We start from the raw sequence: 12,204 nt of genomic DNA, 5'->3' as shown, positions 1-12,204 counted from the left end.
GCTTGCCCAGACCCCTGCCCTCAGTACCAGCAGGATCCCATGACCCCTGGTCAGCTTGCCCAGGCCCGCCTCCTCCCCGCCCCCCACCCCCCGCCTCAGTATCTCAGCAGGATCCCATGCAGATGTGGGGCTACTCCCAAGCCTGCCTTCAGCAATGATCCCATTAGGTGGCATCTGCCAGAACGCTCCCTACCTGGGTGATTCCTCTTAGTAATTTCTCATCACCAACACCCACCCTTGCCTTTTGGCTACAAATCTCCTGCATCCATCATTGTGACCCCACTTCAGGTAAAGTGCCTTGCCATCTTCAGAAACGTCCTGGCTACCTTGGGATCAGACAACGCCACTGGGCATCTCACAAGCAGGGAGCTGGAGGGCAGGCACAGGTGCAGGGACGGTGCATGTCCCTGTAAACCTGTTCAGGGCCAATGTGCTCAGTGGACCAGTGGGGACTCAGGAGTCCAAAGGTGGGTGCTTAGCCCTACATCCCTCTCTGGGAGCCACAATCAGACGCCAGCGCCCCTCTCCAGTCATGCCGGGAACACCTTCCCCACCATCTGTCAGGCAGCACCCCACAGTCAACACCCAAGGGCAGCCCGAGGCTGGGGCTGGGCCAGCTGCACTTGGAAAGGTTAGGACTTGAGCCGCCAGTCTTGCAAAAGCCTGACCAAGGTGACACCCACCACAAGAGGGAAAAGTAGCAGTCAACCACAGAAGGCTGGTCTGTTGTAGCTGCACCGGGCGGGGCTGCAAGCAGAGTGAGTCCACAACAGGGCCGATGGCACCTCCTGTTGGCATTGGGTATGGCAGAGAGCGCCTCAGTGCTGGGCAGGGTGGGCCAGCCACCAGCAGGGATCCCAGACACCCTGCTCCTTCCACCCACTTCCACCCCTGTGGCTGACACACTCCCGCCAGGAGAGCCGGTGGTGCCCTGCTGGAAGGCAGTGCAGGGGGGGAGGGGGCTCCAGGCCCCAAGGGCTGGCTCTGCAGTTCTCACCTGACCCTGTGGCCACAGAGACCCCCAAGCCAGACACGCACACACCAGAAGGATAGGCAAGGCAGAGGCGGCTTTGTGAACACACTATGTTTAAAGGCTCACCCTCCCCACCCACGGTGTCCCCAACCCGGCCAGCTTCCAGGCACAGTCACTTTTTGGTCCAAAACTGCTTGTACCGCTCCACATCAAAGTCGTCGCCCAGCTCTGGCTCCTGCTGCTTTTGCTCTGTGAGCTGGGCCATGCGTTTCCGGAATCGGGCCCTCCTCTCCTCTGGGGACAGGGCGTCCAGATCCACGGGCATCTGTGGGGAGGGGCTCGGTCAGAGGGCCCAGAGCCTTGTCCCTGTCTCTGCTTCACCTTGTCCTCCAATGTGTGGTTCAGGTTTTCACATTTCGCTAGGTTTGTCTGCCTTCAAAGCTCTCAGTTGTTTTCCCAAGACTGATGCTGGTCAGACACGCAGCTCAGGGCTGCTCTCTGGTCCTGACGCGTGGAGCTAAGTCCACTCTCCCTCCTCCCTCTCCTCATGGCCCCCGTCTCCCCTCACCCATTAGGCTACCATGGGTGCTGAGGCCACAGCTCCTGCAGGAGCAGCTGCTATGGCCAAGCCTGCCAGGACCCACACCCCAGGGAGTACAGGGGAGGGAGACCCACCTCAAGCATTCGCCGTGGCTCCCGATAGCGGATGTGGATGGTGGAGCCATCCTGCTTGATCAGGAGCACAGGGTAGAGGCGCGCATAGGCTTGCCGGCGCACGCGTGTGAGTGAGGCCCTGTTGCTGTCAGCGATCTGGGAGGACAGGTGCAGGTGGCGACACGCAGGGGCAGCCCCCATCAGCACGTGCTGCCGCAGTAGGCTATAGACACAGACGCGCATGTGCGCGGGTCAGTGGCTGGTGCGGGGACTGGAGTACCCATAGGGCCCAGGTGTCCAGCTCCCAAGGGTGCACACAGTGACCTGCACCAGAACAGGGCATGGTCATAGCAGCTGGGCAAGATCACGAGGCTTTCAGAGGTGTGAAGGCAGAGGTCGGCAGCGCAGACCCCAGTGGGCTTCAGGCACCATCCCTGGTGAGGACTGGCTGTACAGTTCAGGCACTGGACGCCAGCATCGGGCAGGAACCAGACTTCCAGGGGAACAGAGACCTAGTGCTGTGGCCCGGACCTTCGTGTCTCCCCCGGATTCTGACACTGAAGCCCCGACTCCCATGATGTGCTGTTGGAAGTGGGGCCTCTCAGAGGTGGTTAGGGTGAGAGGAGGTCACAAGGGCCCTCACAGTGGGACCGGTGCCCCTATAAGGCAAGAGACCGGAACACTGCTGTGAGGACTTGGAACCAGGAAGACAGGCCTCCACAGAACCCTGAGCTCAGACTTCCAGCTTCCCCACTCCCAGCCCCCGTGGCCTGCTGCTGGGGCAGCACAAGTGGACCGAGATACCCAGAGCCCACCTGGCTTCTGAGTGCGGCAGATAATCGGTCTCCCTCCGTACAGCAGGGCGTGTGCTCTCCAGTGACAGGACAAGGGAAGCCCCAGTCACCCCACTCTGCTGGGCCGCACGACCCCCAAGGTCTACTCCAGTCTACCCTTCCTGCACACTCGGCTCTAGCCCGGGTCTGAGGATGAGGGCACCTGACCGACGGCAGAGTTCGAGAACTCCCTGAAATGTCTTGTATGCCAGAGATGGCCCTGTCTGCCCCGTGTTCTTTCACACGCCCATGGCAGGCAGGCATCCCAGTAGCTCCCCACCTGACTTTGCCAAGGCTCTCGCTGCATGAGCAGCCCCATCCAGCCCACACCTCCCACCTGGTCCCCACATCGGCTCTCACGGAGACCCCGTACTCTGCAGGTGGGGGTGTCTTTCAGCTCTCAGGCCTGCCCCTTCCACAAGGCAGGCTGACCGCGTGTCCTGCAACCTCACAGCCTGGCACAGTGCCACCTGCCTTGTGTGGAGCTCCTACCACACCCAGCTTTCCCAGCAAGCCCTCAGGCCGAGGGTACATCTCCTCCCCAAGACTGCTGTTCTCAGGGCGAGAACCACACTGCATCTGCTGTTAAGTCACTGGGCACTCAGTATGGCAACAGAAAGCCAGTCCCTGCCATCAGTCATGCAGATGGTGGACAGGACACAGTCACCTCGGAGGACCCTGGGTTGGTGGACTGGGGAGGCTTCCAGAAGGGCTGGAAGGGATGTTGGGTGTTCCCTCACAGTAACAGCGTTTCTAACATGAACTTTCTTGGGAATGCTGCACTGGAGTCCCTTACCTAGCTTCACACTACCCGCAGCTTCCGGTGCCCCATCCCTCTCCCTAGATGCCACAGAATCGACTAGGACCCTGCTCTCCTTTAGCTCTGTGGCAACACTGTGATCACACCATACTTCTCATCAGGGGGAGGACACGACATCAGGGGAAGGGCAGATGAGGACACAGTTCCAGTGGGAGCAGTGGGAAGGACCCAGAGTCAGGCTGGGCTGTGTGATCTGAATAGGAAAGTCACCACCACCACCATGTGTTTGCTGCTAAGTGCTCACAAGTCGCTTCTGTTCTGCCCTTGACACCTACCATATCATCTGTATGTACTTGTACATACTCTTCAGATAAACACGCTGGCTAGGCGGCCCCATGACAGCAGTCCCTAGGGGCCTGGAAGTCCCTGCTTACCCAAGCAGACTGCCCATGGTGGCCATTCTTCCCGGGGGGCCCCTGTGGTACATGGAGGCTCAGGATCAGCCACTGGCCTGGTGTGCAACCTGCTGGACAAGAAGAAAAAACACTGATTGACTAGTTATTTATGTGTTAGGTTTTTATTTCAGAGAGAGATAGGGGAAAGGAGCAGAGAGAGAGAAACTTAAACAGAGAGAGAATAGACACAGAGCTCAAACCCACAACCCTAGGATCATGACTTGAGCTGAAATCAAGACTCAGATGGTCAACTGACTGAGCCACCCAGGCGCCCCTTGAGAGTTTTTTAAAAGACAAGGTTTCCCACCTAACCATCAAATCCCAGCCAGGAAGAAACCACAGACCTAAGGACGTCTACAACAAGGAAGTTATCACCGGGTTTCTGCCAGTCCCTCCCAGTAAACCGTCAGGATCTCAGCCCTGACTTACCATTAGCATCATCCGTGGGAGTGGGGGTGGGGGTGGGGGGTGGGGTTCCTGAACTCCGGATGCCCAGGTCCTACCTCCCAAGCCTGAGTCCGTAAGTCTACGGCAGGGCCCAGACTCTCGGTAGTGGGTTACAGACGCAGGGAAGCCATTCTGAGGATGCACCTTGGGGGTTTCCCTGGTTCCCAAGGTCACCTACTTCTCACGACACCCCGCGATGTCGGGATTATAAAAGGAGAGCCGAGACCTGTAACTACTGTCCCTGAGCCCTGACCCCCAGGAAACCGTCGGTGCAGAGATCCGTGTACGACAAGCCAGGAATTTGACAGCCCAACCCCTGCCTGGGATGTCGGACACTCAGATCCCTGGCAGAGAGACCTCCCGGCCGAGATGCGCAGCTCTGCTGTGGGGTCCCCTACCTGATGGGCAAGGGTATCTGCAGGCCTCCCACCGCCTCAGGAAGCCACTTCGCGGGAAAACGAACTATCCAAGCGGATGCCCCCCCCCCCCCCCCATGCTCTGTCGCCCTCGAGGGCCGGCGGCGGGGCTCGGACCCTCCCTCGGGGAAAGTCCTTCCCACCCCGCGACGCCCGCGCCTTTCCGGCACCACCCTGCCCTGCTCACCGGAGCAACCTCGACTCCCAGCGTCCGGGCTTCCGCCGGCCACTGGGGAACGAAGGCGACCGCAGGTACAGCGCACACACTCTGGGCTAACCCAACGCGCCGTCCTGCGCAGGCGTCGCGTCTCGCGGCGCTAACACCACGGACGAGGGGCGGGGCGAGGCCGGCGCCGTACTATTACGTACTGACACGGCCCGGCGATGCTCAGTGACGTTGACCTCTGCGGGCGCCAGCGGGCCGGCTCGGCGCCGTGACGTAGGTCGCTGCGGACGGAGGCGGGCTGGCGCGGCGCTGACGTAGCCCCGCAAGCGGGCGGTGGAGGCGGTCCCTCATGCTGCGACGCCCGCTGGCCGGGCTGGCGGCGGCCGCCTTGGGCCGCGTCCCCTCGGACGGTGAGCAGCGGGCGGGCGAACGTCGGGGCGCGCGCAGGCCGCGGGGCTGGATCGGGGTCCGTTCGCGGTCAGCCCTCCCGTCGCACTGGTGACGCCGCTGTCGCGGAGACTCGGGGGTTTAGCACGCGGGGTCGTGTCCTGGGGCCCCTGCGGGCCGCCCCAGGGCTGGCCGGCCGCGGTCCCCGTGAGCAGTGTGCTTGTCCATGAATGTAGTTCGGCCCCTGTCACGGGCCGCCCTTCTCGCGTACGCGCGCCCGTTTCCGCGCAGCGCAGGTGCTTCTGGCAGCTGCTGCTCTTGTGTAGAGGAATTAAAAGCTGGTTCCCTGTGTTAGTTCTCAAAATGTAGGAGGGGATTCTCCTGGCTCGTGAAGCTCCAGACAGCTTGTAAATCCCCCGCGGCCTGAGGACCTCACGCTGGATGCCGTTGTGGACCCTGCTGCATGCGGAGGGGCAGAGAGGGGGAGCAGCCTGACACTCCTCCCCAAGGTGGGCCGCACAGCACAGCCGGAGACTCTGGGAGAAGAGGGTTCTGAAGGCCCGTCTGTGGCCGCCACGCAAAGCCCCCACAGTCTTCCCTGGGCTCAAGAAGGGAAACTCTCCTGGTAGTCTGGCTCTTTGTGCTTCAGCTCCCTCCTCCGAGGGCAAACCCAGGGGGGTCCTGGACAGATGGAGCTGGCCCCTCGGAGGTCTCCCGCACCTCCCCCCCGCCCCCCGGGATTGCTGTGGGTTCCTGGCCTGCCCCCAGGGTCCAGCGCCCCGAGGCTGTGCGGAGCAGGGAGTTGGTGGCAAACCTTTGTGGCTTATGGGCGTCCTAGGTGGAGCTCAGCTTCTGTCAGTACCCGACGCTTTAGTCTGGGCTGCTGGAAACTGCGCGTGTGGTGTGATTAGACGCTACTTTGGGAACAGGAGAGGGAGTGAGCCTAGGTCATTGGGGGTGCTGGTTTGGGGAGGAGCAGGGAGGCAAGCCACGTCACTGTTCCACGGGAAAGAAGGGCAGCTGGGAGCTGAGGTGTTAGTGGCCAGTGTGGGGTAGGGCCCACAGGGTAGGGCCCATGGGGCGGGGAGAACACTGGCCAAGATGTAGCTATGTGAGTCCCCTACAAGGCTCCTGGGCAGCACACCTCCCAAGCGCGGACTTGTGGACACTCTTCTGTCAGTCTTACATATCCTGGACCATGGGCTGGTCGTGAGGGACCCCGGGGGTGGGGGTGGGGGGGACCCTGGCTTTCATCCCCAGGAGGGGCCTGGGATGCATGTGCTTTCCTATCTCACCACCGATGGATGAGTGTGCCCCGTGCTGCCCCCTTGTGGGAACCTCCCACGTCAGCTGCACACAGCAGGCCCTCTCACAGCCCAGGTGGGGCTTTCTTCAGTCCTGGGAACACATTGTATGGGTGCTTCATCTTTGGCTGGAGCCAGTGGGGCAGCAGTTAAGAGGTATCAAGTTCTGGCAGTTCTGAAGGTTAAGACTCTACATAGGTTTCTTTTTTGGCCACGCCCATTTTCCTTTTTTTTTTTTTAAAGAAGTGAACAGTTGGCTTCTGCTTTTTGCTGAGTGTTGTGTTGCCAAGAAAGAAGATCCAGACGATGGAAAGAGGAGCAGGAAGGAAGGGGGCGTCCTGATAACGATTAGGAGTGCAAGGACAAGACCCCAGTCTCTAGGAGAAGGATGGTCTCTCCCCTTGGAGGGCCTGGGCTCCTTCCTGCTCTCTAGTTCTTATGCCCCAGGCCCTGGCCAGGTGCCAGAGTCCTGCACAGTGTCAGACAGCCCAGCTTCCTCTCAAGGAGGGACTGGTCCTACCCCACTGGGGACTGGAAGTGGGGAAGAAGACATCAGCCACTTTGTGGGTATCCTGAGAGCTATGCGGTTTCTCAGGGCCTCTTGGCTTGGTTGTACCCCACACACAGTCCTGCCCATGCAGCCTTTTTGGGGACAGGTATGACCAGCCCTTTTGGTCCAGATCCACTTGGGCGGCCTCCTTCACAAGAGGACACACTTGAGTGTAGCTGGGGCCTTGGGGCCTCCAGTCCCATCCCAGCTTGGTGTGGTCCTGTCAAAGGTGGCTTCTGTCAGGACTGTGCCACCATAGCCACTGGACATGGGGGCCAGGTAGTGGCCTGTGTTGGGGTGAGGGAGCTCAGCTCCGTGGGCCCCACGTCAGGAAGGACTTAGTGCTCTTGGCTGGCCAGACCCCACCCCTGCAGCATGGCCATGGCTGGCCAGACGGTGTTCCCACCCCACACTGTCAGGGTTTTAGCCCTTGAGGGAGGGCAACAGGGAGGTCTGGAGCCTGGGCTTGAGAGTCAGGTGGGGCCCAGGAGGATGCCCCTGCCGGGGGAGGCTGGCAGGGTGTGGCATTGCTTCAGAGCCAGGCAGGCCGCTCTTGCCTTCAGCCCACTCTGAGTGTGCACCTGCTGCCCATGGCATGGCGGCCAGTTCGGGCCGACGGGGAGGAGGCCTGGAGGGTGGGGCTCTGGGACACACACGCCTGGGACAGGGTGGAGGGTGGGGTGGTGAGTAAGACCATGTGGCACTTCCATGTGTGCAGTCTGGCCCTCACTGAAGACGTGTCTCTCCTGGTGCGTTTGCAGTCCTGGGATGTCGGAGCTGCAGGGCTGGCACCACCGGGGAGTTTACCGCTGGGGGCTGCAGGGTGCTTGCAGGTGTGTGGGGGAGGGGGCATCCTGGGGCAGAGGCACCTGCCTCATGAGGTCCGTGGTGGAGAATCCCTAGAGGGAACACTCTGAGATGGGTCCACAGGTTCCCCATACATGTGCTGCTGTGAACAGGATCTGGGCATCCTCCTGCTCAGCTCCCTGACCACCACCCTGTGTCCCCTCTGGGCCGCCCTGCCCAGAGGAACTCGTGTTCCCAAGGCACCAACACACCACAGGCTCCCAGGAAGACCTAGGTGGAGGGCCAGGGCCAGGTGTGGGACGGACAGACCCCTCCCTCCACTCCCATCCCCAGACACACCCAGGGCTGTCCTGCCAAGGAGAGGGCAGCTGCAGTGGGCCTGGGCCTGTGGGCAGGAAGGCAGGACCACCAGAGTTCACTTGGGGGTCCAGTGGGATCCTTGCTGGGAAGGACACCTGGAAGAGGCGTCACCTGAAGGCGATGCTCATCAGCATGTTGACGGCTTCTTCCAGGTCCCTGCCTGTTGTGTCTCCAGCAGAGGGTCCCTTTCCCCCCCATCCTCCTCAGGGCTTGTCCATAAGGTGAGGTGGTCTCAGAATAGCGGTGCTTTAGCCAGATTACTGTGTTGGCCTACATCGAGGATTAGGAGATCGGGGCCCGCCCAGGGACCTGCAGACAGGCCGCCCTGGCTGGGATACAGGGCAGCCAAGGGGAGTCTGCCAGCCACCTTGGGGGCCCCCAGATGAAGCCCTGCAGGGGCTGGCAGAGGAGGGAGCTGCACCAGCCCAGCACAAGTCCCCCTGAGTGCCCCTGTGCGCCAGGGGTGCCCCAGCCCCCAAGTCTGCACCTGGCCCTGCTCACGTGTCCTGAGCACGAGGTGTCTGGGTGGGTGAGTTGAGGAGTGGCCTTTTCCTGTGCTCAGTGGGCGGGGCTGGCTGCCTTGGGAGGGATTTAGTGCTCAGAGAGTGGGGAGCGAGCAGGATTACCACCCCCTGCGGGCTCTTCTGGAACCGCCCCAGGCTGGTCCCTGAGTCTGCATCCCACCAGGAGGTGGGTCCTGCTGGGCATGCTGGGGGTGGTCGGGTGGGCGCAGAGCTGGGCGGCTGTCATCTGGAGCTTCCCCCCCCCCCCCCCCCCCCCCCCCCCCCCCCCCCCCCCCGTCTTGAGCCAAGTGCTAGTGCTAGGGGTGGTCCACCTGCCCAAGCATCGGAGGGGTGAGGAAGCTGTGGTCCCTTGGGTTCCCACGTCCCACTGGAAGCTTCCAGAACAGGGCTCAGGTGCTGCTTACTGACCGAGGCTGTCTTGGGTGTGGTGCCTGGAGACACAGGGATGGGGACCCTCCCAGGCTCCAAAGTCCAGGACAGCATGGCCAGGGAACTCACATCTGTGGCTGATGTGTGTGACACCAGCTAGCCCCGGGTGAGGCACAGCTAGGTTGGCGCTGGGTTCCAAGTCCAGCTCCGTCCCAGTCCCCGGCTGACTTCACACAGGGTAGCGGGGGCACCAGGCACCCCGCCCACTTCCAGTTCTGGGTACATCCCTCAGGCCTCACTGATCCCCTCTTCCTCACCCACAGGAATGTCAGGACCAAGGCCTGTCGTCCTGAGTGGACCATCGGGGGCGGGGAAGAGCACCCTGCTGAAGAGACTCCTGCAGGAACACGGCAGCATCTTCGGCTTCAGCGTGTCCCGTGAGGCCTGGGTTGCAGGGGCAGGGGGCAGGAGGGTTTCAGGGATGCTGGGGGTAGGACCAGGCCACCTCCTGACCCACCCGTGGGGGAGCCCCACACCACCCAGATCCCCACACTGTACCCCCTTACCTGGGGCCCCCACACCCACTCGTGGGCTGAGCCAGGCCCTGCAGAGAAGGCCATGCATGGGTGTAGGGGCACCAGGTTCCCAGATTGGTCATAGGTGTTTGTTCCTAGACACCACGAGGGACCCACGGCCTGGAGAAGAGAATGGGAAAGGTGAGCTCACCCCTTGGCGTCTGTCTTATCTGAGAGATGGACCCCCGCACAGGGTGGGCAGGCAGCATGCTGGCACCCAGGAAGAGACGGGGTGGGGGCCCCCATCTCTGCATAAGGTCCCTGAAGGCACCAGTCTTGACACACATGCCACTCCACACATGGTCCTCTGATTGATGTAGACATCACAGTTGTGTACCATCAGGGTCCCTCTGATACTGCAGGTATCTTCTGTGTCTTAGTAGGATCATGGGAGTCCCCTGAACCTCCCCTGTCCAGGCCGGTAGTGTCCAGGATCCCCTGTCCAGGTCGGCAGTGTCCAGGCCCCCCTGCCCAGGCCGGCAGTGTCTAGGCCCCCCTGCCCAGGCCAGCAGTGTCTAGGCCCCCCTGCCCAGGCTGGCAGTGTCCAGGCCCCCCTGCTCAGGTCAGCAGTGTCCAGGATCCCCTGTCCAGGTCGGCAGTGTCCAGGCCCCCTTGCCCAGGCCGGCAGTGTCTAGGCCCCCCTGCCCAGGCCGGCAGTGTCCAGGCCCCCCTTCTGAGGCCAGCAGTGTCCAGGCTCCCTCTAGCCTTCCTTTGGAAGCCAGTGGTTTCCAGGCTCTCCTCGGTGTCATGTGTGTGTTCTGCTCAGCGCCTAGAACAGCCCCTCTGTGTGGGGCGGACGGGTGCACCGGAGATGCTGGTTCTGGCCACACTTGGTGCCCAAGCTCCTGGTGGTCTGGCCATGGGCAAGGCTCAGATAGCCCCTCCTTGCAGATTACTATTTTGTGACCAGGGAGATGATGCAGCGGGACATTGCGGCTGGTGACTTCATTGAGCACGCGGAGTTCTCGGGGAACCTGTACGGGACCAGGTGGGCCACACTTGGCACCTCCACACCCTCCCAGGGGCTCTGCCTTCAGCTGGACAGGACCTCTGAGGGTCGTTTGGGCAGTTGGGAGTCAGGTCCCCAGCCCAGCCAGGGGTCGAGCTCTGCAGGCCCCTCCTCCCAGCCACCTCTGTCCACCTGGCCAAGCCATGGTGAGGTCCGCGGGCTCCTCTAGGGACTGGCGCTCAATGAGGACTCCAGCAATCTGGGTCTTCTAGGACCACAGGCTGTACTCAGCTTGCTCTCCCAGCAGTGGGCTGGCATGGGGGTGCCCCCCAGTCCCCAATACTTCTCTGCCAGCTCTTCCCACCCGGCTGAGAGGCCTACGTTAGCCTGTGTGCACATCCTGTTCGTGAGCCGCTGGCAAGGGTGAGCCAGAGACCCTATGAGACCCATCTTGCTCCATCCTAGGCTCTAGGTACAGCTGGACAGGACAGTGGGGCTGTGTTGGGTGGGTGCCTGGTGCCCTGGGGCTGTGCAGTGAGCCCTCCTGCCACTTCCCACAGCCACCCTCAGCCCAGCAGAGGGCCCAGCACACGTGTACTTCCAGAAAGGTGGAGGAGGTGCAGGGGTCCTGGTAGGTTTCTGCACTCATGTCCGGCCAGGCCCATGCCCTGCTGAGGCTCCTTGAGGCCATGAGGGGCTGCTGAGCCCCAGAAGCCCCACTGAGCGTTTGCCGCCCCTCTGTCCTCCCCACTCTGTCCTCCAGCAAAGCAGCGGTGCGGGCCGTGCAGGCCATGAACCGCATCTGCGTGCTGGACGTGGACCTGCAAGGCGTGCGTAACATCAAGAAGACCGATCTGCGGCCCATCTACATCTTTGTGCAGCCGCCCTCGCTGGACGTTCTGGTGGGGGGTGGGCCCGGGCTGGGGTGGGGGGGGCGGGGCTGGGGGCAGGGCCCGCCCAGGCACCCTGACCCTCCCCTGTGCCTCAGGAGCAGCGACTGCGGCAGCGGAACACAGAGACTGAGGAGAGCCTGGCTAAGCGGCTGGCTGCTGCTCGTGTTGACATGGAGAGCTGTGAGTGTGGGCACTGGCCACCTGCCGTCCCCCCAGGCTCCTCACCCACCAGGGAGACCCCCAGGGTCCCTGGTCACCAGAGATGACCCTGCCCTCCCTCTTTCCCCCTCCCCAGGCAAGGAGCAGGGCCTGTTCGACCTGATCATCATCAATGACAACCTGGACAAGGCCTATCAGGCTCTGGAGGAGGCACTGTCCGAGGTGGGCTCTGCAGGGTCAGGACTTCTCTGTAGTGCATGCAGGGAGAGGGGCTGGGACAGACAATGTGGCCTATCCCCTGGGCCCTCCTGATGCCCTTCTCTCCCTGTGGCAGGAAATCAAGAAGGCCCAAAGGACCAGCCACTCCTGAGAGGGACTGCCAGTTGTGTCCTCCCCGATGGGGACTCCGCTCACATCAGCCAGCACCTCCTCCCCCCAGACTGCTGTGTCTGGGGGACCCTGGCCTCCCCTTTCCCCCTCCTATGGGAGCCAGGCCCATGTCCTAATAAAAACTGCTGTGTAACCATGTCCCTGAGCCTGTGGGTTGCCATCTTCAAGCCAGGGTGTTGGGGACTGGACCATGCTGTCCATCACAGACCCCGACTCCTGGCTGCCCCCTCAGT

General features: G+C 62.2%; 2 protein-coding genes across 7 annotated transcripts; one reads left to right on the top strand and one right to left on the bottom strand.

Moving 5' to 3' along the window:
- Positions 1–1,066: 1,066 nt before the first annotated feature.
- Positions 1,067–4,875, bottom strand: MRPL55 (mitochondrial ribosomal protein L55). Of its 4 annotated transcripts, none has more exons than XM_006927464.4 (4): positions 4,726–4,875; positions 3,556–3,743; positions 1,649–1,850; positions 1,067–1,298 (listed from the first exon to the last, which is right to left on the bottom strand). In XM_006927464.4, the coding sequence occupies exons 2-4, from the start codon at positions 3,615–3,617 to the stop codon at positions 1,146–1,148; spliced, it is 417 nt and encodes a 138-aa protein (XP_006927526.1). In that variant the 5' UTR covers positions 3,618–3,743; positions 4,726–4,875; the 3' UTR covers positions 1,067–1,145. The 4 variants fall into 4 exon arrangements, with proteins under 4 accessions (XP_006927526.1, XP_019685767.1, XP_044912759.1 ...); XM_019830208.3 differs by having other exon boundaries at positions 3,655–3,743; positions 4,726–4,872; XM_045056824.1 differs by having other exon boundaries at positions 3,556–3,746; positions 4,726–4,870.
- An 89-nt stretch (positions 4,876–4,964) lies between these two features.
- Positions 4,965–12,109, top strand: GUK1 (guanylate kinase 1). 3 transcript variants are annotated; one of them, XM_023253735.2, is made up of 9 exons: positions 4,980–5,114; positions 5,447–5,600; positions 9,329–9,442; positions 9,680–9,721; positions 10,472–10,568; positions 11,293–11,431; positions 11,518–11,602; positions 11,718–11,803; positions 11,916–12,109. In XM_023253735.2, the coding sequence occupies exons 2-9, from the start codon at positions 5,555–5,557 to the stop codon at positions 11,949–11,951; spliced, it is 645 nt and encodes a 214-aa protein (XP_023109503.1). In that variant the 5' UTR covers positions 4,980–5,114; positions 5,447–5,554; the 3' UTR covers positions 11,952–12,109. The 3 variants fall into 3 exon arrangements, with proteins under 3 accessions (XP_023109501.1, XP_023109503.1, XP_006927525.1); XM_023253733.2 differs by lacking the exon at positions 5,447–5,600 and having other exon boundaries at positions 4,965–5,114; XM_006927463.4 differs by lacking the exons at positions 4,980–5,114; positions 5,447–5,600 and adding an exon at positions 5,612–5,765.
- Positions 12,110–12,204: the final 95 nt, after the last annotated feature.

The sequence above is a fragment of the Felis catus genome, chromosome A1 (genome assembly GCF_018350175.1).
Source record: "Felis catus isolate Fca126 chromosome A1, F.catus_Fca126_mat1.0, whole genome shotgun sequence".
Taxonomy (NCBI): Eukaryota; Metazoa; Chordata; class Mammalia; order Carnivora; family Felidae; genus Felis; species Felis catus.
The sequence above is the reverse complement of the archived record's forward strand: the minus strand, read 5'-3'. Positions and strand labels throughout refer to the sequence as shown.